The sequence below is a fragment of the Puma concolor genome, chromosome C1 (genome assembly GCF_028749965.1).
Source record: "Puma concolor isolate L17-30 chromosome C1, mPumCon1.1.hap2, whole genome shotgun sequence".
NCBI lineage: Eukaryota > Metazoa > Chordata > Mammalia > Carnivora > Felidae > Puma > Puma concolor.
Window position 1 is genome coordinate 11,483,373 of NC_141674.1, and position 24,177 is coordinate 11,507,549.

At 53.4% G+C, this 24,177-nt stretch overlaps 1 protein-coding gene across 1 annotated transcript; it reads left to right on the top strand.

Moving 5' to 3' along the window:
* The first annotated feature begins 4,838 nt into the window (after nucleotides 1-4,838).
* FBLIM1 (filamin binding LIM protein 1) lies at nucleotides 4,839-23,607 on the top strand. Its single transcript, XM_086715772.1, has 7 exons — nucleotides 4,839-5,108; nucleotides 10,732-10,907; nucleotides 11,412-11,526; nucleotides 14,246-14,415; nucleotides 17,617-17,795; nucleotides 18,576-18,693; nucleotides 21,783-23,607. The coding sequence occupies exons 1-7, from the start codon at nucleotides 4,859-4,861 to the stop codon at nucleotides 21,894-21,896; spliced, it is 1,122 nt and encodes a 373-aa protein (XP_086571898.1). The 5' UTR covers nucleotides 4,839-4,858; the 3' UTR covers nucleotides 21,897-23,607.
* Nucleotides 23,608-24,177: the final 570 nt, after the last annotated feature.

Here is a 24,177-nt window from a genome sequence, read left to right on the forward strand (position 1 = left end):
GCCGGGCAGGTGGGGGGGCAGGTAGGGGCCGCTTCCGCCGGCGGGAACCCCGGGCCCCCTCCCCCTGAGCTTCACCTTTTATGGTAAGGCGGCCGGGGCGGCGGGGCGGAGGGAGCCGAGGGGCGGGGAGGGCGGAGGGGGCGGGAGGCGCCGCGCCGCTCCCGGCTCTGCTCGCTCGGGCGTCGGACCGGAGCCGCTGGGGGCGCGGGCGACGCAGGTAAGCGGGGCGAGGGGGGATCCTGTCCTTCCGTCCCTGCCCCGGCCGCACACAGGTGACAGCGCGGGCCGCCCCTGGCCGGAGCCCTCCTCCCCCGCCCCCCACGTTCCCCTCCCCCCGGGGTCGGGACCCCAGCCCCGGCGCTCCGGGGAGGGGGGGGCGGGGGGCCGCCTCCCGTCCCAGCCCCCGGTCTCTGTCCCCGGAGCCGGGGGAGGACCGGTGTCCCTGCCCGGGAGCCAGGGGCGCCAGGGGAAGAGGTGGGCAGGGCGGAAGCTCCCGCACAAAGAGGACAGCGTCCCGCACATGGATCGAATTAAAGTCCCCGGCGGCGCCCCACCGTGACCCGGCCGGTCGCCCAGCTTGGCTGCCTGCGGGAGGGCGCCGGGTTTCCGGAGCTCGGGGGAGCTCCGGGCCCCTTTACCCAGCCCGGGTCAGGCGAGGGGAGAGGAGGGGCCCCAGGGCCGCCCCTCTCTGGGCCTCAAATCCCTGGGGGGGGGGGGGTGGGCTGGGAAGGGGTGTGCCGTGGGGGCGTCTTGGCGTGGATCCCCCTCCGGCCCATCCCCGAGAACCCCGGGAAGAGCCTGGGCAGCGTCCAGATTCCTGCTCTTAACGACGGAGGCCAAGTCCGGTCCTCCCAGGCCCCCCAAGCCAGCCCAGCGGCTGGGGGCTTCTCCTCATCAGGAGCTTGGATAACCAGCTGGCTCTTGGCACCTACCTAGTACCGAGATCTCCCGCACCTTCTCTCCTTGTGCCCTGTCTGCCAACCACCTTTCAGGACAGACCTTTTTAATTCTCACTTGGTGAAAAAACTGAGGCCCAGAGAGGGTCAGTGACCTGCTCAGGGTCACCCAGCAGGAAAGAGGTGGGGCCCGGTGTGAATCCAGCTCCGTGTGCTTCCTTGGCTTCCCTGAGGTAGGAGAGGGGGAAGGGGAGCCTCTACCCAAGGCTGCGGGGTCCTCGGCGGTGGGGGTGGGCACCGTCTCATTGCCACCACCCCCCAACCCCACAAATCTAATTCTGAACCAAGTATAGATTGCTTGGTCAAAGTATTAAAGAACAAAGCTTACAGGTGGTTCCAGAGTTTTTCGGAGGGGGTTTGAAGGAGTAGGAAGGAAGGGAAGGAGGGGGGCACTACCGGGAGGCTCTCCAGCTCAGGCAGCCTGTCCCCTGCCCTGGGCTGCAGCCTAAAGCCGGGCTGGGTGGCTGGCTGGCTGGATCTCAGCCTCCTTCCTTCCTCTTGACAGGAAATGACTTTCTTTCCCTTTGTTCCCACTTTCTCCGCTTACCCAACTGGATCTCAGATTCGCCCTCTGCGGGAGGAAGGATGGGGGAGGAGGGTCCCCTGGGTGCGGCTGGCCAGTAGCCCCACAGGGAGCTTTCTCACACATACACCCCCCCCCCCCCTGCTCTGGGGTGACCTGGGGGCAGTGGGACCAGAGGGAGGCCTAGGCTCCCTCTCCTAGCAGCCCTGGGCCTGACTGACAGGCTTTTGAAAATCCCAGCTCGACCCCTTCCCCCGGGGCCCCAAAGAAGTCCCTGCCGGGAACCACAGGGAGGGGTGGGGGTGGGGGTGGGTGGAACTGCCCAGCTGTGAACATCTGGCCTCCCAACTAGGACGTTTGCCTTGGATGTTTTCCGAGAAACCCACAGATCTGACTTCCCAGAGGAGTGGGCTGGGGCGGAGTGGGGGTCAGAGCAGGGTGGGAGGGAGGCGGAGGGGGCATCCACAGCATTCTGTCTGGGGATGAGCCCAGAATGACTGACCACAGGATAATAGATCTGGACTGGGCCACTCTGGGGTGAGAACAGGCTGAGGATTTGGAGGCCCCCGTACCATCCAGGGAAGGAAAAGTGTGGCATCTCAGGTCCAAGGACACCCTGGGACTCGGGCCAAATGGTGCTCATTTAGAATTCTGCATCTGCCGAGACGGCCTAGAAAAATCACTTAACCTCTCGGGGCCTCACATGGCACTACCTGTAAAGTGGGGGCGTAACGGGCTGTTTTGCGACTCAGGTGCGTTTTGAGACTCAGAAAGCTTGTACCGCGGTGCCTGGCACACAGCAAGTGCCATTGTTGTTGTTTCTTGGATGTAAATCTCTGAAAACCGCTTACAAGAATAGACTCTTAAACTCGTAACAAAGTGTAAAGGCAAAGGATAAAACCATATGGTTTTTTTTTTTTTTAATTTTTTTTAACGTTTATTTATTTTTGAGACTGAGAGAGACAGAGCATGAATGGGGGAGGGTCAGAGAGAGAGGGAGACACAGAATCCGAAGCAGACTCCAGGCTCTGAGCTGTCAGCACAGAGCCCGACACGGGGCTCGAACTCACGGACCGCGAGATCATGACCTGAGCTGAAGTCGGACGCTCAACTGACTGAGCCACCCAGGCGCCCCAAAACCATATGGTTTTATATCACTAGGACAGCTCACATAAGTCTATACACTTCCAGACATCACTTCCAGAACAAGAAACAAAAGGACAGTACTTTTCTTTGTTTTTTAAGTTTATGTATTTATTTTGAGAAAATGAGGGAGAGAGAGAATCCCAAGCAGGCTCCACACTGTCAGTGCAAAGCCTGATGTGGGGCTCAGACTCACGGGACCGTGAGATCATGACCTGAGCCGAAACCAAGAGTCATATGCTTAATCGACTGAGCCACCCAGGGGCCCCCAAAGGAAAGTACTTTTGAAGAACTTTTAAAGCTCTCTTCCTATGTTGGGTTCCTTATTCAGAACGGATATTTTTATTAATCAGACTGAGCTATATGTTTTAACCAAACGTGTAAACCAATTTAAGAGGAACTGAGGGGCGTGTATTGTGTTTGCTCCTGTCATTCCTTCAGTCACCAAGAGAGACCCAGGTGGCCAGTGGCTTTGAGATACAGAGGGGGCCTTGTGAGTGGCCACTCGGGCTCCAAGTCTGTCATTAGGGTCCCTCGGGGCCCTCAGCCCCACTTCTTGAGATTCACTCTCTGGGTCCCTGTTAACTCTCCTCTCCATGGCTCTCTCGATGGCTTTGAGGCCATGTCAGAGTGGCTCAGCCACAGAGTGAGTTAGAAAGAAGGGGCGCTTTTCACCCCTGGGAGCCCAGTGAGGAGTCCTCCTGGCTGAATGTGGTCATTTGCCTTCCCCCCACCCGCATGGCCCCCCTCAGCCTTGGCCGTGGAGGTTACTGTTTGCAGGCACAACCTGGGAGATGGAAAATGGGGCCCTTGACATCAGGAATGCCGCTCTGCTCCCAGATTCATGCTCTGATGCCCACTCTGGACTTGGGTCACAAAGATTGCGGGCATAGCTGAAGTCACATGCAGTCACTTAGGGAGTAGGAGCAGACATGGTGACCGTGAGCCAGTATGTCCTATGATGGGCTGTCATCACCCTGAGGAAGCAGACAGCTGCCCCAGGGAGAGGGTCAGGAATCAGGGGAGGTTTCGTGGAGAGGTGATGTCTGAGCTGAAAAAACTGATGCTCACCCCGGGGTAGGGGCAGGGGAGGAAAACCAGGGGGTGGAAACACGCCAAGGCAGGTAAGAGAGAAAGTTGAGAAAAGGTGAATGGTCCAGGGTGGTCAAAAAAGAAGTTGAAGCCAGAGGAATTTGCTAGTAGGAGCCATGGAAGGCTTTTGAGTAACAGGGAGACAGATTTATGGTCTAGGAAGATCAAGGCAGGAGGCAGGAATGGAGACCACTGGGGCTCCCACCCCTGCCTGAACCAGGGCCTGGTTTTGGAGATGGGACAGAGTGAGAGAGTCTGACAATAGAATCAAGACTTGATTGGATACAGAGGTTGACACAGAGAGAAGGATGCGGGCTTGTGGGCTGGGCTGGGAGAGGGTGGCAGGGCCGAGTGGCCAAGAGCCTGGGCCCTGCGTCCAAATCCCAGCTCCGCTGCTGTGTGACCCTGAACAAGTGACTTTACCTCTCTGAACCTTTGTTTCCTCATCTGTCAGGATAGTCACAGTGCCTCTCCCCCAACAGTTGGGAGGATTTAGAAGTGAGGGGGCAGAAAGTGCTTACGGCAGCGCGGGCAGGGTAGGTCTTGATCAACAGCAGCTCTGATTGTTTTCCTGTCCCCTTCTGCCTCCTGGAACCCACCCCTGTGCTCTGACAGTTGACGCTGTCTCCCTCCCCCAGCAGAGCTGGCCTGGACCCCCGGAACTTCCTCCCTCCCAGGAGAATTGGATCCCAGGGGAGGGAGGTAACTGGGGTGTGGCCCAGTGGCAGGCCTGGCCCTGGGCTGGGACCAGCACCGGGGGTGGGGAGCCAGAGGGCCAGCAGGAGCCTCGCACTTGAGGAAAATTAATCATTTGTGAGGTGAGCAGGGCAGGGCTGCCCTTTGCTCCCCCAGGTGTGTAGGTTGGCGGGGGAGGGGCGGTCAGGACCGTTGGGTCCCATCCCTGCGGCCAAGTCACCTGGTGGACGCCCACCCTCCCCCCAAAGGACGTCCCCAGGCCCTTTGTCTCCAGTGGGGCTGGCCCGGGCCGCTGGCACAGTAGAGCGGCTGCTCCTGTCTTGTCAGGAGAAGGGAGGCTCGATGCCCTGGGGATGTCTGTCTGTCCAGGTGGAGCACATCCCTGTGCCCTAAGCCCTGCCCAAGCCTGTGCCCCGCTCTGTCCCCAGCACCACCAGGAGCGGAGACGATGGCCTCGAAGCCTGAGAAGAGGGTCGCCTCGTCTGTCTTCATCACACTGGCACCCCCGCGTCGGGATGAGGCTGTGGCCGAGGAAGTGAGGCGGGCAGCTTGCGAGGCCCGGCCTGGCCGCTCCCGGGAGCCCCCTGCTCCCACCAAGGCACCCGGGGCTGGCTCGGCAGGGAGGCCCAGCCTTTGGACTCCACCTGCCAAGGCCGCAGCCCCAGGGCCAGCTGTACCATCTCAGCTCTCCAATGGAGGTAAGAGGGTGAGGGGGCTGGGCAGAAGGTTGGCTCAGAGGCAGCACTGAGGTAGGGAGGAAGGGGCCGACTCTGACGTCATTCATTCATTCATTCATTCATTCATTCATCAAGCACCTACTATGTGCCAGGCAGACGCAAACCCACCTGCCTAGGTTTGAATCCTGGCTCTTCTCTGTTCCTCAGTTTCCTAATCTATAAAGTGGGCGTAATGATAGTACCTTCCTCAGAGGGTTGTTGTGAGGAATGGAAGAAGTAAAACATACGTTGAGGCCAGCGCCTGCCATGTAGAAAGTGTTAAATGTGTTACCTGCTGTTACTTTTCTGGGCCAGGCACTGGGGACAAGTAAAGGAAGACAAGGCTTTCAGCCTACAGGAAACTTAAATCTTAGCGGGGGAAACAGATGACAAAATTATATGTTGGGGAGACACAAGTGCTGTACGGAAATAAAACACGGTGAAGAGGTGCGGAGTACAACTTTTTATGGGGTAGTCAGGATGGCTTCTCCAAGGAGGTGACATTTCAGCTCTGATAAGACCTGAATGACAGGATAGAGCTGGCCCGCGGGAACAGCAAGTGCAAAGGCCCTGCGGCAGGAATGCATCGGGCGTGTCGGAGGACCTCAGAGGGGGTTTTATTCTCTCGCGGGCTCTGCCACTCACGTGCTGTGTGGTCTTACGCAAGCTGTTTCTTCGCTTGGTTCCCTGCTCTGCAAAGTGGAAATTTGGTCGTGTATATGACACACCCATCACAGAACGGATCTGCGTCATAAATGGCTTTTCTTTACCTTGTGCCTGGCTCTGCTGCCGTGGTGACAGAGAGCCTTCCGGTCCTCTCTCCCTGCCACTCCGTGGAGTCTCAGCTGTTGGTTGGGTAGAAACAAGGAAGAAGGACAATCCAGGGGCCTGGGGCAGGGGGATGTCTTGACTAATGGGACACCAGGTGGAATCGGGAAGCAAAGAGACATCAAGGACAACCCTCCGGAGGCCCCCCTGGGACCTGCTGTCCCCGAGCAAGGCTAGGGCAGCCCTGTGCGTCCATCACCACACAAACCACCTAAAGACCAGTAGAACGAAAGGGCCACACGTATACACGTGTGGGAATGCACGGACGTTCGTGCAACATGCCTCTTCATACGACCCAACCTTGTGAACCGATCTTTCCTTCCTAACCACACATCACAAGAACACAGCCTCTTCCAGGTGCTTCCATGTAGGGCCAGGACCACGATGACCGGAATTCACACATCAGGACAGGTGATCCAGTTGAAGAAACGTACGTCCCTTCTGCATAGGAGAGGGAGTCCAGGAAACATAGTTTAGATGCCCAGACGCCAACGTTTCCGGGACATTTTCATGGGTCATCGGATCCTGGGATGGGTGGATTTTGTGACAACAAAACCAGAGCCTGGGAGGGGTGCCTAGCAGCGGCCGGCCCGCCGTTTTGCTTGCCAGACTGGCAAACGGGCAGAGCGCGGGGAATCTTGGGGTTCGGCCTCACTTGAGTGAGACAGGTTCTAGGTGAGCAGCTTGGTCATGAGTCTGGTCTGAGCACAGAACACAAAGCAGGAGCCATCTCTGCTGCAGGCTGTCCCCTGACGCCCCATCCAGTACTTGTCCCCTGGGCAATCCACACACGTCTCTTTGGCCCTTTCATCCTGGCAGCGGTCCCCACTCCCCTCTAGATGTTCGCGTGCACTTACACGGATGCACCAGCTCACAGTCAGGAGTCAGTTTTTCTCGGCTTCTTTTTAAAAAGCTGCTTCTCCTCTTCCTGCTCGTGGCCACTCAAACAGAATCGCCCGGGGTCCTCTGCACACCCGCCTGGTGGCCTCAAGCCCCTCTCTGTCTTGAATTCCTATCCTGGCTGGGGACAGAAGGCAGGTCCCGGGAGAGGCCTGAGCGTGCCTCTGCCTCTCCGTGATCCGGTTCCTGACTCACTTGAGCTCATCTGGAGCAAGGCTCTCACACTGGAGCAGCCTCAGCTCCATGAGGGGCTTGTTCAAACAGAGCCGGCTGGGCCCCACCCCGGGTGTTTCTGATTCAGCAGGTCTGCGGTGGGTCCAGAGAATTTGCATTTCTTACACATATCCAGGTAATGCTGATGCTTCCGTGGGGGGACCACACTTGAGAACTGTTGTTTTAGCCCAAAGGCAGTAAGCAGGAGAAGCTTGGGGAGTAGAAGACTGGTGTTCTTTCTTAATTTATTTATTTTGAGAGACAGAGAGAGAGACAGAGAGAGCTAGGGAGGAACAGAGAGAGAGAGAGAATCCCAAGCAGACTCTGCACTGTAAGCACAGAGCCAGATGAGGGGCTCAAACTCACGAACCATGAGATCATGACCTGAGCCGAAATCAAGAGTCACACACTTAACCGACTGAGCCACCCAGGTGCCTTTGAAAGACTAGTTTTCAAAGTGTGGCCTTTGTGGGGCACCTGGGAGGCTCAGTCAGTTAAACATCTGACTGACTCTTGGTTTCGGCTCAGGTCAGGATCCCACGGTTTGTGAGTTCGAACCCCGTGTCTGGCTCTGTGCTGAGAGCACGGAGCCTGCTTGGGGTTCTGTCTCTCTCTCCCTCTCTCTCTACCCCTCTGCCACTTGTGCTGTCTCTGTTTCTCCCAAAATAAATAAACTTAGACAAAAAATGAAGTGTGGCCTTTGAACCAGCAGCTTCACCTGGGAACTTTTCAAAAATGTAAATTATCAGGCACTTCCCCCCAAGCCTGCTGAGTCAGAAGCTCTGGGGGTGGGGCTCACCATCTGCCTTTGAGCAAGCCCCCAGATGATTCTGTGGCTTACTCACAGGTCTAGAATAATCTTCCCATCTGTACAGTCCCTCAGTCCTTGGGAGAAAGCAGAAGGGGCTCATTATCTTTCTCGAATGGACAAGAAACCCGAAGCCCAGAGAGGTGCCCCCGTGAATCAGCAGGGAATGGGACAGAGCCCAGGTCTTTAGGGGGCAGGGCCTCAGGCACTTTCCATCTGCTTTCCATGGGTGTGAAGGGAGTCTGACCTTGTGAGGCCTGGCCTGCCTTGTGCCCCAGACATAGGAGGGGGACGGAGGGCAGAGGCGGACCAGACTCCGTGCCCTCTCTCCCTGGGGCACTAAGAATAGTGCTGTCCCTGCACATGGCAGCCAACAGAGGATTTTCAGGGCCTGACCCCCAGTCGCCTCCTCCAGGGAAGCTGGGCAGTGCCTCGACAGGACAGCATGGAGGGGTGGAGGTCACCCCCACAGAATAGTGAGCATTCCTGGACAGAGCAGAGCCTGGGGCTGAGGCAGGAACTGGGTGAGACCCAGCCCTCTTCCTCCTCCCTGTGCAGAGCCCTGGGATCCAGGCCCCCCCCCGCCCCCCACCGCGTGGGCCTCAGCCTTCCCTGCAGGCGTTAAGCTGTGCTAACCTTGAACATGACTTCATGCCGGGGTGCTTTTCTTGGGTTTGTACTAGCGTTTGCTATTGGGTTCTTTTTTTTTTTTTTTTTTTTTTAAAGAGATTTTAAAGAATTACAGAATAGAGCAGCTAGAGGAATCCTGCTTATCCTGGATCCAGTATCAACAGTTGATAAGATTTTGCCACATTTGTATCGTCTATTCCATTTCTGTGTTCTTTTTTACTTTTCTTTTGTGATTTATTTTTTTATTATTTTTCTAAATGTTATTTCAATCCAAGTTAGTTAACATATAGCGTAACAATGGTTTCAGGAGTAGAATTTAGTGATTCATCACTTACAACTCCCAGTGCTCATCCCAGTAAGTCCCCCCCTTAATGCCCATCCCCCATTTAGCCCATTCCCCCCATCACCCACCTCCCCTCCAGCAACCCTCAGTTTGTTCTCTCTATTTGTCTCCCATGGTTTGGAGCACCTGGGTGGCTCAGTCGGTTGAGCATCTGACTTAAGCTCAGGTCACGATCTTGTAGTTTGTGAGTTCAAGCCCCACATCGGCCTCGCTGATGTCAGCACAGAGCTCGCTTCGGATCCTCTGTCCCCCCCTCTCTCTGCACCTCCCCCACTTGTGCTCTCTCTCAAAAGTAAATACACATTAAAACATTTTAGGAAAAAGGAAGGGTCTCTTATGATTTGCTCCCTCTATGTTTTTATCTTATTTTTCCTTCCCTTCCCCTATGTTCATCTATTGTGTTTCTTAAATGCCGCATGAGTGAAATCATATGGTATTTGTCTTTCTCTGACTCACTTTTATCGTTTAGCCTGACACATTCTAGTTCCATCCACGTTGTTGCAAATGGCAAGATTTCATTCTTTTTCATCCCCAAGTAATATTCCATTGTGTGCGTGCGTGCGTGCATGCGTGTGTGTGTGTGCGTGTGTATACATACCACATCTTCTTTCTCCGTTCATCCGTCGATGGATATTTGGACTCCTTCCATAATTTGGCTAGCGTTGATAGCTTCTGTGAAGTAATTTAAAGGAAACCCCAGTAACTGGGTCATTTCAGCACCGCATTCTTCAGGGTGCATGTCCAAAGATGGCCATTATCTAATGCTCTCTCCACTCTTAATTTTCCCTGACATGCCATAAAAATACTTTTCAAGTGTTGGGCTATAGCAGAACGAAAGGTTTGCTGTCTTTTCTTGTATACCGTATACTGTGTATTTGTGTTGTATCTTGCGTATATTTCTTGCATATTCAGTAGAATAGTTCACTCTTCCTTATCTACAAAATGAGAATTCATGAGATGATTTATCTTTTGAATCAAGATCCAAAAAAGGTCTGTGTCAGCACTGGCCAATGAAAATATAAAGCAGGTCACCAATGCAGGCCTCCTATTTTGAAATGTTCTATGGGGCACCTGGGTGGCTCAGTCGGTTGAGCATCTGACTTCGGCTCAGGTCATGATCTCGCGGTCTGTGAGTTCGAGCCCCGCGTCGGGCTCTGTGCTGACAGCTCGGAGCCTGGAGCCTGCTTCGGATTCTGTGTCTCCCTCTCTGTCTCTGACCCTCCCCTTCTCGCACTCTCTCTCTTTCTCTCTCTAAAAATAAGTAGACATTAAAAATATTAAAAAATAAATTAAAATAATGTTCTAGTATCCACATGGAAAAAAGTAAAAAGGAATAAGGGATGCTAATTTTTTATACATTTTTAAAATGTTTTTATTTACTTTTGAGAGAGAGAGAGAGCGAGTGGGAAAGGGGCAGAGAGAGAGGGAGACACAGAATCCAAAGCAGGCTCCAGGCTCAGAGCTGTCAACACAGAGCCCGACGCGGGGCCTGAACCCGCAAACTGTGAGATCACGAGCTGAGCTGAAGTCGGACGCTTAACCGACGGAGCCACCCCGGCACCCTTGTTCTGGAGGGTTCTGACAGGTGCTGTTTTTGGAGCCTGCGCCATTTTACCTGTCCCACCTCACTTAACCCTCACAACAGCCCGCAAAGATTGATAGCCATTTTTCAACTAAGCAAACAGATCCAGAGAGATTGCGTCTCTTGCCTAAGGACCCACAGCAAGTCAGTGGCAGAGCCAGAGGCAGAACCCAGGTCTCGGTGACCCTGGACCTGAGCTCTTAGCCCCTCACGCTGCATGGCCTTCTGGGAAAGTGGACACCTCTTCTGTCCACCTGCAGAGAGAGACTCCCTCCAAGCCTCTCTCCCCTTTTGGTTGCAGGGTGTTCTCCCCCTCCTCCTACCCTGGATGGCGAGGACGCACTCCCGGACCTGGACCTCCTCCCACCTCCGCCGCCGTCCCCTGATGAGGAGCCCCCTGCCCCGACGGGGGCCTCCCTCATTTCGGACTTAGAGCAGCTGCACCTGCCCCCACCCCCACCCCCACCCCCACCACAGGTACTGCCGACCCCCCAGACAGAGCCCCGGGGGCCAAGGGAGGGTGAGGGCTAGTCTGCGCCTTTCAGGGACTTAAGCCTGGAGGTTGCTCCTGCTTGAGGGCCATCCCTCTTCGAAGCTTTCAAGCTGCTAAAAATTGGTCATGTTTTTCAAGGTCCCTGGAGAAGGGGCTCCCCACCCTCTTTCCGCTCGAGTACCCCTTTCAGCTCTGAGAAGATACTTTTAATCCTCTGCCCTTAACAGAGGCCGTTGTAGAAATGGGAGGGATTCCAGGCCAAGGAAAAACGATTCCAGGCGATTCCTCAGAAGGAAGTAGTTTTGGGCCCCGGTGGTACCTTCCTACTGAGTGACGTTAGGTCGCTTGCTTCTCTGCGCCTTGGTTCCCTCCTCTGAGCAGTGGGGCTAATTGTGCCCAGTGCCACCAGAGGAGGAGCAGAGCTGAGAGGCCCGTGTGTGGTCCCACTGGATGTCACCTCTCCTGCCCTCCCTTCCATGTCCCCACAGTCCCTGGAAGAGAGGCCTCCACTCCAGCCTCGGCCCAGTCCCCCCAGGCCCTCGGAAGAGCTGCCGCCTCCCCCAGAAGAGCCTGTTGGCTTCCACGAGAGAGAGGCATCCACAGGTACAGGCTCAGGCGTGGAAGGCTTCTGGGTGGTTCCCGGGGGCCCTCACTGCACAAGCATGAGCTTCCAGGTGGGAAAGTAGAACAGCGGCCACAGCATCTGTCTCCACTCACGGTTCAGTGATGGGCCTTAGAACCGTACATCGATTTTATTTTTACTGCCTTAACTTTTTTCCTTTATAACTGAAATCCATTTAAATATTGATCAGCAAGGGGCACCTGAGTGGTTCAGTCGGTTAAGCGTCTGACTCTTGGTTTTGGCTCAGGTCACGATCTCACGGTTCCTGAGTTCAAGGCCTGCCGTCGGGCTCCGTACTGACAGTGCGGAGCCTGCTTGGGATTCTCTCTCCCTCTCTCTCTGCTGCTCCTCTGCTCACTCACTCTTCCTCTCTCTCTCTCTCTCAAAATAAAAAAATAAACTTTTAAATAAATAAATAAATAGGGGCAGCTGGGTGGTGCAGTCGATTGAGTGTCTGACTTCGGCTCAGGTCATGGTCTCACGGTTTGTGGGTTTGAGCCCCACATCGGGCTCTCTGCCGGCCGCATGGAGCCTGCTTCAGATCCCCTGTCCCCTTGTCTCTCTGCCCCTCCCCCGCACATGCTCGTTCTCTCTCTCTCAAAAATAAACATTTAAAAATAAATAAGCGGGGCGCCTGGGTGGCGCAGTCGGTTAAGCGTCCGACTTCAGCCAGGTCACGATCTCGCGGTCCGGGAGTTCGAGCCCCGCGTCGGGCTCTGGGCTGATGGCTCAGAGCCTGGAGCCTGTTTCCGATTCTGTGTCTCCCTCTCTCTCTCTGCCCCTCGCCCGTTCATGCTCTGTCTCTCTCTGTCCCAAAAATAAATAAACGTTGAAAAAAAAATCATTAAAAAAAAAAATAAGCAAATAAATAAATATTGCTCTGCAAAATGTGCTGTGATAGCAGAATGGCTTGAATTTTTTTCACCGTTTACTTTTTTGAACACACGATGGTCTCACGTAGACAAAACAAGAAGCATGAACAGGTACACCGTGAAAAGCCTCCCCTTTGCCCCCATCCCTGTATCACCCAGTTTCCTGCCAGATCGACAGCCTCTGTTGTCAATGTGTCGCATATCCTCCCCGAGATACGTGTCCCCCCCCTCCAACCCTGCCCATTTTTCCACAAACAGCAGCAAACTCTGGGCTGTTCCGCTCTTGGCTTTCTTTCCTTCCGGCATCTTAGAGCTCGTTCCACATCAGAACAGAAAGTGGGTCCTTTTCCACAGGTGCGTAGTATTCTTTCCCAGGGCCCTGCCGTATGCATTCGACCAGTCGCCTGCGGATGGGCACTTAGGTGGTCTCTTGCTGTGACAGATAAGGCTGAGACGAACTGCCCTGCACGTAGGTCATTTTGCCTGCGTGTAGGTTTGTGAGAGAATTTCCGGGAGAGGAGATACTGTGGGCAAAGGGTAGGTGCATTCGTAACTTTGATCTTTTTGCGAAATTGTCCTTTGCGGTCCTCCCCATCTGCTACCCGGTGAGGGCGTGACTGCCCGCAGCCTCCTTGGCCCCATGTGTTACCCATTTAATTAGCAGCTATTAAGTGCTTACCATGCACCAAAAGCCTTCTCTACCCCGAGGTTATGAAATAAATTCTCTGGTTTCTTCTAGTCCTGTGGTTTCATTTTTCACACTTAGATCTCTGATACGTTTGGAATTGTCTGGGTATATATGTATCACGGTGGACCCTCCTTTAAATTTTTGCAGATGGCAACCCGTTTGTCCTGACAGTCTTCTTCTTTTTTTAATGTTTATTTATTTTTAAATTTTTTTTTAACGTTTATTTATTTTTGAGACAGAGACAGAGCATGAACAGGGGAGGGTGAGAGAGGGAGACACAGAATCTGAAACGGGCTCCAGGCTCTGAGCTGTCAGCACAGAGCCCGATGCGGGGCTCGAACTCATGGACCGTGAGATCATGACCTGAGCCGAAGTCGGACGTTTAACCAACTGAGCCACCCAGGCGCCCCTGTTTATTTATTTTTAGAGAGAGAGAGAGAGAGAGAGGAGGAGGATGGGCAGGGGGAGAGAGGGAGAGAATCCCAAGCAGGCTCCATGCTGTCAGTGCAGAGCCTTTTGCAGGGCTCGAACTCACAAACCGCTAGATCATGACCTGAGCGGAAATCAAGAGCCAGACACTTAACTGACTGAGCCACCCATGCGCCCCTTGATGCTGTGTTCTTTGATTTAGGCTTGCTTGCTTGCTTTCTTTCTTTCTTTCCTTTTTTTTTTTTTTTTTTTTTTGATGTTTATTTATTTTTGAGAGAGGGACAGAGCGCAAGCAGGGGAGGGGCAGCGCGAGAGGGAGACCCAGAATCCGAAGCAGGCTCCAGGCTCTGAGCTGTCAGCACAGAGTCTGATGCGGGGCTCAAACTCATGAACCCTGAGATCATGACCTGAGCCGAAGTCAGACGCTTCACCGACTGAGCCACCCAGGTGCCCCTTTAAGATTTTATTTTTAAGTAATCTCTACACCCGGTGTGGGGCTCAGACCCACGACCCCAAGATCAAGAGTCGCGAGCTCCACCGATGGAGCCAGCCAGGTGGCCCTGATTTAGGCGTTCAGAGGCTGGTCACATTCCTTCTTACTGCTCCTCCTGAAATGAGGCCACACTCACGACCCCCAGGGCCTTGTTCCGGGGGGCGCCTGGGTGCAGTACTCCGGGACCGGGGGGCTTACAACCTGTGTCTCTACCCCAGACGTCTGTGCCTTCTGCCACAAGACCGTGTCCCCCCGAGAGCTGGCCGTGGAAGCCATGAAGAGGCAATACCACGCCCGGTGCTTTACGTGCCGCACCTGTCGCCGCCAGTTGGCCGGGCAGAGCTTCTACCAGAAGGACGGGCGGCCCCTCTGTGAATCCTGCTACCAGGTAACCCCCCCCTGCGGCTAGGCCTCCAGGTACCAGGCGCTGTGCTGGGCACTTGGAAGGCGTCCCATTATTTCATTCCCCACAATCATCCTGGGAGGCAGGCACCACTGACCCACTTCACAGACGAGGAAGCTGAGGCTCAGAGAGAGGAAGGAGCTCAGCCAAGGTGTATTAGTTTCCTGTGGCCGCTCTAACAAATTACCGCAACCGTTGTTTGATGGCTTCAAACGACACTCATTTGTTCTCTTACGGTTCTGGAGGTCGGAAGTCCAAAGGCACGTCCGCACTCCTTCCAGAGGCTCTAGGGGAGAATCTGTTTCCTTACCTCTTCCCGCTTCTTCAGCTGCATCCCTTGCAGACTCTGATTTCTTTGCCCACCTTCAGAGCCAGCAGGGTGGCATCTTGCTTCAGCGTCCTGGTTCCTTCTTCGGCATCACATCTCCCTCTGCGTCCCCCTTACAGGGACCCTTGGGATGGCATTTAGGGCCCACCCAGGGTAATCCCCCCAAGTCAGGACCATGAACTCAATCACATCTGCCATCTCCTTTGCCCCTGAAAGTAGTCACAGGTTCCAGGGATTAGGACCTGTATGTCTTGGGGGCATTGACCCAGCCTGCCACACAAGGTCACCGTCCAGAAGGCGGTGGAGCCGGGATTCTCCCCCAGACCCATCTGGTTCTGGAGCCTGTCCGTGGTCTTCTATCTCACCTGAAGCCACAGGCTCCAGTGCACAGCCTTATGGGAATCTGTGTCACCTCTGGGTACCAAATGCGGTCTGGGAGAGCCAGTTTGGATGCCACGAAGTTAGAGTTGCTAACTCGCTGGTGTGTGGCATAAAGACCACTCACAGACACGTCACCTGGGTGTGTGCGGGCCTCACCTTGTTCTTGCGGGTGGGTAGCACCTGGCGATCTGCACTTTTAACAATCTCTCCGGTGATTCTGGTACACGTCGCAGTTTGAAAACTACTGGTTCAAGGAGGTAGACTATTTGGAGTTGGAATAATCTAGAAAAACCCGAATGATCTGATGATAGTCTCAGCCAGTCTCCGTCTTACCACAGCCAGCAAGGCACACGGTGGGAGCAGCAAGGAGTCAGGCCATCCCCACCCCATCCCTCTGACCCCCATCACCGTGACAGTGGAGGACAGTCTTGTCCTCTTCTCTCACCTTGCAGCCAGGCAGAGGTGAGTCACTGAGGGGAAGCTGGGGCCAGGGTGGGCTGACAGCTGGAAGCGGCAGGAGGAAGACTCGGGCAGTGTTCTAGGGAGGGGAGGGAGGCCCCCAGGACACGGAGAGGGGACAATGCTGTCCCCACCAAATATGAGCAGATTATAGGCAGCTTAGGCAAACATACCTATCTGTCCAGATGAGCTCAGGTTAAATAAACACAGGAGCACAGCCAGGAACAGAAGAGAGCTGCCTAGAAGAGAGGTGAGAAAGTGGACAGGCTGGAGGATCTTTGCTCAGTAACCTCTCTCTCTCTCTCTCTCTCTCTCTCTCTCTCTCTCTCTCTCTCTCCCCCTCTCTCCCTCCCTCCCTCCCTCCCTCCCTTCCCCACCCCCTTAATCCTCATTCCAGAAGGGATTTGAGGCAGCTTGTAAGAATGCACAAATACCCATACCTATAGTAATGTTGTACACGTAAACATTTGTTAAGAGAGTAGACCTCACATTAAGTGTTCTTACCACAATAAAATGTAAAAGATAAATAAAGAAATCAGAGGGGCACCTGGGTGGCTCAGTCCTTTAAGCATCTGACTTTTGATTTAGGCTCAAGTCATGATCTCATGGGATTCAGCCCAGGGCCAGGCTCCGCAGCCTACTTGGGATTCTCTCTCTCCCTTTCTCTCTCTGCCCTCCCCTACTCATGCTCTCTCTCTCTTTCTCTCAAAATAAATAAGTAAACTTTAAAAATAAATCGTGGGCACCTGGGTGGCTCAGTCGGTTAAGTGTCCGACTTCAGCTCTCAGGTCACGATCTCACAGTTCATGAGTTCAAGCCCGAGCCTTCTTTGATCCTCTGTCTCCCTCTCTCTGCCCCTCCCCACTCACACTCATGAGCTGTCTCTCTCTCTCTCTCTCAAAAATAAACATTAAATCAAAATGTATGTATATATTATACATTTTATATATTATATTATTTATATATTTATGTTATATGTTTATGTATTATAAATAGAAATATATTTGTTTTAATTTATATTAATATTTAATGTAATTTAATAAATATATATTATAAATATAAATATGTTATATATTATCTATTTATATGTTTATATATTTATTTATATTAGATTTATTTAAATTGATTTATTTAAATTTACTTATTTAAATTTATTTAATTTAAAATTTAAATTATAGTTAATTTAAATATATATTATAAATATAAATATATTCTATATATAATATATAAATATATAATATAGATATAATATATAAATATATAATATATAATATATATTATAATATATATTATATATTATAATATATATTTATGTATTATATATAATAATATATATTATATAATATATATTTATATATTATATATATTCTATATAATTATATATAATATATATTATATAATATATTATATATTATAATATATAATATATAATAATTATATAGAATATATATAATATATAATAATTATATATAATATATATAATATATTACATATATTATATATATATATATCAAAGAGAGGAAAATCAAAGTAGAAAGTGAGATGAGACCAGAGGGAAAGTTAGTACCCCAAATACATGAATAAAAGACCCCTATAGTCATTCCTAAAGGTGGAGCATGGAATCTGACTCTGAGCTTTCAAGTGGCCTGATGGAGAAGGTTAAGAGTTTCAAGGTTGATTGTCTACAAGGTCAAAAGCATATCAGCTCTTCCAGGACTCTGAGGTTTAAGAGAGATTTCTCCCATGGGCCCTAGAGGACATGGGCCCTAAGCATATCTTAGTAACAAAAAATGCGGTAATAGCTTCTTGGCAGGATTCCTCACTGTGGGCCAAGGATACCTTGCCAAGCTCGACTCATTTTAAGCAGCGGTAGAGGTTTGGGGGTGATAGTTTCAGGCTGAGCCCGTCTCCTGTACCCTTGCCCTTCTGGGCCCCTGTGGGTAGCCAGCCGGAAACCCCTTCTGGCTCAAGTGAGCACACCCATGGGATGGCTCTGAGGCAGTGTCCCTCTGTCCCAGGACACTCTGGAGAAGTGTGGCAAGTGTGGCGAGGTGGTCCGGGAACACATCATCAGGGCCCTGGGCCAGGCCTTCCACCCCACCTGCTTCACCTGTGTAACCTGTGCCCGGTGCATTGGCGACGAGAGCTTTGCCCTGGACAACCAGAATGAAGTGTACTGCCTGGACGACTTCTATAGGTACGGGAGGGGACTCCGCGCACCGGGTGGGGCCCCGCCAGAGCAGAGCCGCCGAGCCTGAGCTCTCGGGGCCGGAGCAGAGCTTTCCTGCGGTCTCTGGGCTCCCAGAAACCAGTTGGCCTGTCCCACACACCTGCTTGCAGCTGATGCTCTGGGTACCTGCGCCGGGCCAGCTGCTCAGTGTGGATTAGGCCCTTTTATCCCCAAGCCTGGGGATTAATAGGCAGGCAGGTACTCTGAAGGGTTCTGTTTTACAATGTGGAAACTGAGGCAGGCAGCCGACAATTCTCCCAGCTGATAAGTGTGAAGCTACGATTCAAACCCCCAGGCCCCAGTAGCTCGCCTTAGAACATGCTCTGCCTGAGGCTCAGCCCCTGTCCTGGAGTTGCTCACTGCACAAGGGCAGCTGTGCCTGTTAAAAAGAAAGGGAAGAGGAAGGAGAAAAAAAAAAACAGTGACCCACAATACGAGATAAATGAAACGGGGTTAAGCCCCAGTGAACACACAGCAGATTTCTCTGCTTTCTCAAATTCAAACTTTCCCCCAGTCACTTCCTTGGCTCGAGCTGATTATACCCTGGGAAGCCGGGTCCAATTACACAGGACTCTCCACCCGCTCCTGCCAGGAAGAAAGAGGCGTTTGTGGTTGTGGCTCCAGGTGCAGTCACATGGCAACACATCTGAAATAGCTCCGGAGGCCAACTAGAGCCGCCCCGGCTCCCACAGCTAATTTCTGCGGTCCTGGGCTGAGCGCCTCGAGCGTGGGTTCCCTTCCCTCTAGGAAATTCGCCCCTGTGTGCAGCATCTGTGAGAACCCCATCATCCCTCGAGACGGGAAGGATGCCTTCAAAATCGAGTGCATGGGGAGGAACTTCCATGAAAATTGCTACAGGTGCGAGGTGAGTAGGGCAATGAGGAGTTGGGGACGCGCTGTCCGCACGGCCCCGGAGCCCTGCCGAGAGCCCGCGGGGTGCGGGGCCTGCGCTGGGCACTGGGATACGGTGACCAGTCAGGGTGGGGGCTCTGCTCTCAGATGCTCACAGCTCAGTAGCGAAGGCAAATAAGAATGGAGATAATTGCAAATAGTGTCTAATAAGGAAAGCTCCGAGAGACGGTAAAAACCAAGGTCATTCTGCTTTTCCTCAAGGAGAGTCTCATGGGAAGGCTGATGGTGGGGTTATTGATCGGATAATCAAGGCTCACTCTCCATCTCGGTCCTGCCTATTTTGTGTGTTTGCTTTGTTTCCTCTTCCTGTGGGCTAACATCCTCTGTGAGGAGGCGGATACATGCCTGGCCACCGATGATCCAGCTTTCACATCTTCCAACTTAGAAACCTCATCAAGGGAACCGGTGTAGTCCCTAGAAGGGCTCTGATTGGCCCAGCCTGGGTCACATGTCCATTCTGGACCAATCACTGGCCGGGGCTACGATTGCCTACCCCTGGGGCCGGCAAAGCAGAACCATAGGAGACAGGAGTTGCTACAACCCTAGGAAGGGAGGGAAGCTGGGCAGACGCACGGCACAGACCTCGTCTCCAGGCGAAAGAGCATGTACAAATCAGCTTTGGGAAAAAGAAGGCGGTGGTCAAGTCCAACCAGGGTGGTGGAATCAAAGGCGATCTTGTGGAGGAGGCGATGCTTCACCAGAGTCCTGCAGGATGAGCAGGAGTTCGCCAGGCATTCGGGGGGGGGGGGGGGGGGGGGGGAGAAAGTCCAGAAAAGAGGCGCAGGCCTGTAAAACCCCACGGTGGCACAAGCAAGCCTGAAGAATCCGAGCGGGGGAAGTTTTTAGGTTTGTCTGTAGTGGAATGTGCCAAAGGGTGTGGTAGCAATGAGGCCAGAGGAAAGAAAAGGGCCTCCTGTGCCAAAGCTAAGGAGTCTGGACCTCAGGCTACAGGGTGGAGTGAGGCTGAGATGGGGAGGCTGCTTCAAGGCGGTGCTGTAGCCCCAGCAAGAAATGCCCCCCGAGTTGCACAGGGTCTCCCGCTCAGGGGGTCCCCTGTTTGCTTCCGAGCTCTGCTGTCACCGACTTGAAGTGCTTCCTCTTTGAACAAGGATCTCGGCTTTGCACTTTGCCCCTGGACTCTGCAATTACGGAGTCAGTCCTGCTGGGGAGGCTCTCAGAGGCCTCCCCTGACGCTTCCTCTGTCACCCCCATGTTGCTGATGGATCTGGCGTCTCTGGGGATGGGGACAAAGGTAGCTACTTTTATGGGTGCCATCCGTGGGGTGTCCCAGAGGAAATCTCTGAGCGTCTCAGAGGAGATCTCTTAATCAGCCCGTGAGCAATTCCAAACATTTATTTTATTTTGCACTTATTTATACACATGCTTGGAGCCAAGAGGCTGTTTGCACTGCTGGTGACAAGGGGGCTTGGAGAGAAGTTGACATATTGCCCATGTTATGTTGCGCGCTGGTTATGGCTCAAGGTCCAGCTGATAACACATCTTGAAAGAACAATGATGTCATTCAAGAGCTTTTATCACCACCCTAGCCCTTATTAAGGCCCAGTGGTGATTCACTTTTCCCTGAGCCTGGCTGGTGAGCAAATAGGCCCTCCCTGCGTGCCCTTGGTCAGCTTGGCGAAGGTGGCCATGAGTGTCGTCCCCCTGCTGCTAGCAGTCAGCTCAGACTGTGGCAGTTACATTTCAAGGGAAGGGGAGGGAAATGGGCTTCAAGGTGCCATCTCAGGTGAGGGATGATAAACTGAGGCAGAGAAAAGTGGTTCCAACCCTTGTCCGTCTGACTCGGGTCTAGCCAGCTTTCCACCAACCCTCAGCTCCTTCGCAGACTGTGACTCAGTCATAGTAGGGGTGTTTCCTCACTTGATTCTAAATTAGGAGAGGTCAGGGGCACCTGGCTGGCTCAGTCAGGGGAGTATGTGACTATTGATCTTGGGGTCTTGAGTTCGAGCCCCACGGTGGGTATAGAGATTACATACATACATACATGAGAGGTCACATATGGCCCTTGGGGACCTTAGGTTGGACACTTGGTACTCTCGGAATACCAAACAAGTGGCCATTAGAAATAGCACAGATCCTTGGCATTAAATTGCCTGCAGTCCCCTGTGGGACTTGAGGCGCAGTTTCAGGGAAGAGACACGTGAGGGCGCCCTTCTCCCTTGGCTGTGCTGGGCCCAGATGGCAGCCAGGACCCAACAGGACCCAAGCTGTCTCTCTGGGGACCAGCCCCTCTGGTCTGATCCATGCGGATTCCAGAGGATGCCAGCCGTGCCCTGAGCCAGGCCCCTGGACATCAACTGTTCCCATTGTCCCTCTCCAGTGTGTGTACAGGTGAGGCCCCGATGGGGTATGGGCTGTGGCAGAATGGTAAGGCGGGCAAGGTTTGGGCCTCGAATCCCCATCCTCCTTGATCCCAAATCCTTTGGTGATTTGAAAAATAAGAAATATTAAAGTTTGGACCAGTGTTGAAGCCGTACAGACAGGGTAGCAAAAAGAGACCACTGAACTCAGCCTGGAAACCTGTCCTGTCCCAGCTCTGGAACCAGCTCTCTGGTCTGGGGCAAGCCCATCCTTCCCCAGACCTTCAGTTTCCCCATCTGTAAAATGAAGCGACTGGACTAGATTCAGTTACTCCTTCAGGTGTTTATTGTATGCGTGTGGTATGCTAGTCTCTGGTCTCGGTGGGACCTAGCGGTAAACGGGGTTATGGCCTCACAGAGCTTATGTTCTCAAAGGGCCGCCGGGCGCTCATTAAGGCCCTTCTAGATCTTTCCATCATCCCTCAGTGTCCGTGATTCTCCGAGTGTCCTCAGGTCTCCCCTCAGCTGACTCTGCCCTCATCACTCACACCTCTGTGTGGCTGAAAGCCCGCATCGAATGTGCCCCTAGGCTTCCCTGACCCTTAGGGAGTACATTCGTTCAGTGAAATTCATCCACGGATGCTGGGGGAGACCCCGCCCCGTGCGGGCTCCGGGCTGCAGGGCTCAGGCTGGGGTCCATCCACTTGTGCCTCGTTTCCCGCAGGACTGCAGGACCCTCCTGTCTGTGGAGCCCACAGACCAAGGCTGCTACCCGCTGAACAACCGTCTCTTCTGCAAGCCATGCCACGTGGAGCGGAGTGCTGCAGGGTGCTGCTGAGGGCCCCCACTGGGCCCTGGGGCCGTGAGCTGCCCACTAGCCCTGGACTGGGGGCGGGGGGGGAGGACCTTTCCCGACTCGGTTTGCCTTTCTGACCCACTTTTGCACACTCTCCTTCTGAGCCATGACAGGGGCCAGCCTGCAGCTCTGCCCACCATGTCCGGGATGTGAGGGGCTGAGCCACCCCAGCCCCACCCCCCTCCCAGCTCAAAGGCTGCTGGACAGTGCCCCTCAGACTTCCCACTCCTCCTTCTGCCCTCTGGGCTGGAAGGCTTCCATACCTTGAACATCATGTCCAGGTTTCCCATCTCCTAGGGTCGTGCCCCTCTCGAGCACTGGCCTTGACCCCCATTTCCATGGGTGAGTTGGGGTGAGTCTTTAGATGACACCCTGTAGCTGTCCAGTAGGGGGCGTAAGACCAGCTCTGGCTTGCAGGACTGAGCTGTTTGAGTAGAACTCCAGGGTCCTCCTTTAACAGCCCTTTTTTTTTAATTTTGAGATTTATATGGTGAGAAACATTCTTTGGATTTGGGGCGAGGTGGGGATCTTAATAGGAAATGTTTCATAAATGTACAAGAACGTGACCTAATGGTGGCAACCGTGGACTTCTCACCGGGGGGACATGTCACGCTGATGTGGGCAGCAGACTCAGGCATGAACCTGAACAGCAGGGGCAGGAGGAGAGGGTGCTGTATGCTGACGTCCAAGGACGTCAGCAACCCCTCTGCCCTGCCTTCTGGCGCTCCTCCCATGTGCGACAGTGATTCAACAGACATTGATGAAGTGCCAATAGTTTGCTGGGGAACAGGGTACCAGGAACTCTGAGTTTTCCTCCTACAGCCTTGACGGGGGCCGTGCGCACAAACCCCCCCACATGCACACACTCCTCCAAGGACAGTGCCAAGGTTGTCTGTTCAGCCCCCCGTTTATGCCCCGCCCCCAAGTCCCACTTGGACCCTCCAACGCAGGCTGCCTTATGACCACTGCTTCCTCAAGGCTGTACCTAGAAGATTCTCCTTCCCTTTTAAGGAAAATCACTTTGTTGCTTTGTAACTTTTTTTTTTTTTTTAGTGTTTTCATTTTATTTTTGAAAGAGAGAGAGACAGACAGACAGAGTGCTAGTGGGGGGAGGGGCAGAGAGAGAAGGAGACACAGAATCCGAAGCAGGCTCCAGGCTCTGAGCTGTCAGCAGAGAGCCTGATGCAGGACTCGAACTCACGGACGGTGAGATCATGACCTGGGCGGAAGTCGGACACCCAACTGACTGAGACACCCAGGCACTCCTGTTGCTTTGTAACTTCTAAGACGTTCTGTAGGGCGTGAACAAATGAAACAAAGTACTTGCCTCCCTGGGTCGTCTGGATGCAGCACACGCTCCTCTGCGGATGCCCTGGGCTCCAAGTACGAGGGCGGGGAGCGGGGTTTCTCTGTAGAGCCCCTTAGGGGCCTCAGAGCAGAGCCCAGCTTCTTACTCAAAGCTTGAGGAGTGAGCCCCACACTCGGGGCCCTCCCATACCACCTCCACAATTTTTGTCCTAACCGAGGCTCTCTTCTCTTTTCCTTAAGATTTCCTTTGACTCACACCTACTTTTTAATTTTACTTACTTCAAACTTTAGTCCTGTGCTATGCAATATATCCCGCAGTCACATGGTGATGTGCTAGTTATGTTTTTTCCTGTTACACGTGAAAATAAACGCATACCTAGTAGAAGTCTGTCTGTGTTCCTACCAAGATCTCACCCAGGTAAACGCTGGCCTTTGGTCGTACCTGGAAAAATGTCTGTTGGGCATCTGCTCACTGGGGCATGATCGTTCAGGTGCCCCCAAACTGGGGCTCAGCTCAGCAGATGGAGAAAATCCTGCGCCTCCTCGCGCCCAGCAAGGCTGGCTGCAGGGGGCCCAGAGCGGAGCCTCTGCTGCGGGAGGTCCTCTGGAGCCACCAGACCATTCCGCAGAGTCAGCGCTCGCCCCGGGGATATGCTGTCTCCGCGAGAGCAGGACCGCCGTCCCTGTGAGCTGGCTCATCCTCTGTCCTCACTCTAACAACTGGGCTTGTGTCGGGAGCACAGCTCCAGAGAGAAGAGTGCGTGGTGGGAAGGAGCTCTGGCCTTGGGGGGTGCTCAGACCTGGCCTCTGCTACTGAGGGGTGTGGGCAAGCCAGCCGCCCTGAGCCTTGATTTCCCCATTTGTAGAATGAGAACAATGCTGACCTCTATCAAAGAGGATCGCTGTGCCAGAAAGAGAGAAGTGTTGGGCTGGTGAGGGTTCTCCCCTGGGGCTG

Bases quoted from the DNA above. Each gene is read 5' to 3' on its own strand.
- FBLIM1 (XM_086715772.1), top strand. From the start codon at position 4,859: ATGGCCTCGAAGCCTGAGAAGAGGGTCGCCTCGTCTGTCTTCATCACA. The intron at 5,109-10,731 runs GTAAGAGGGTGA...TTTTGGTTGCAG, and splicing joins ATCTCAGCTCTCCAATGGAG to GGTGTTCTCCCCCTCCTCCT. The intron at 17,796-18,575 runs GTACGGGAGGGG...CCTTCCCTCTAG, and splicing joins TGCCTGGACGACTTCTATAG to GAAATTCGCCCCTGTGTGCA.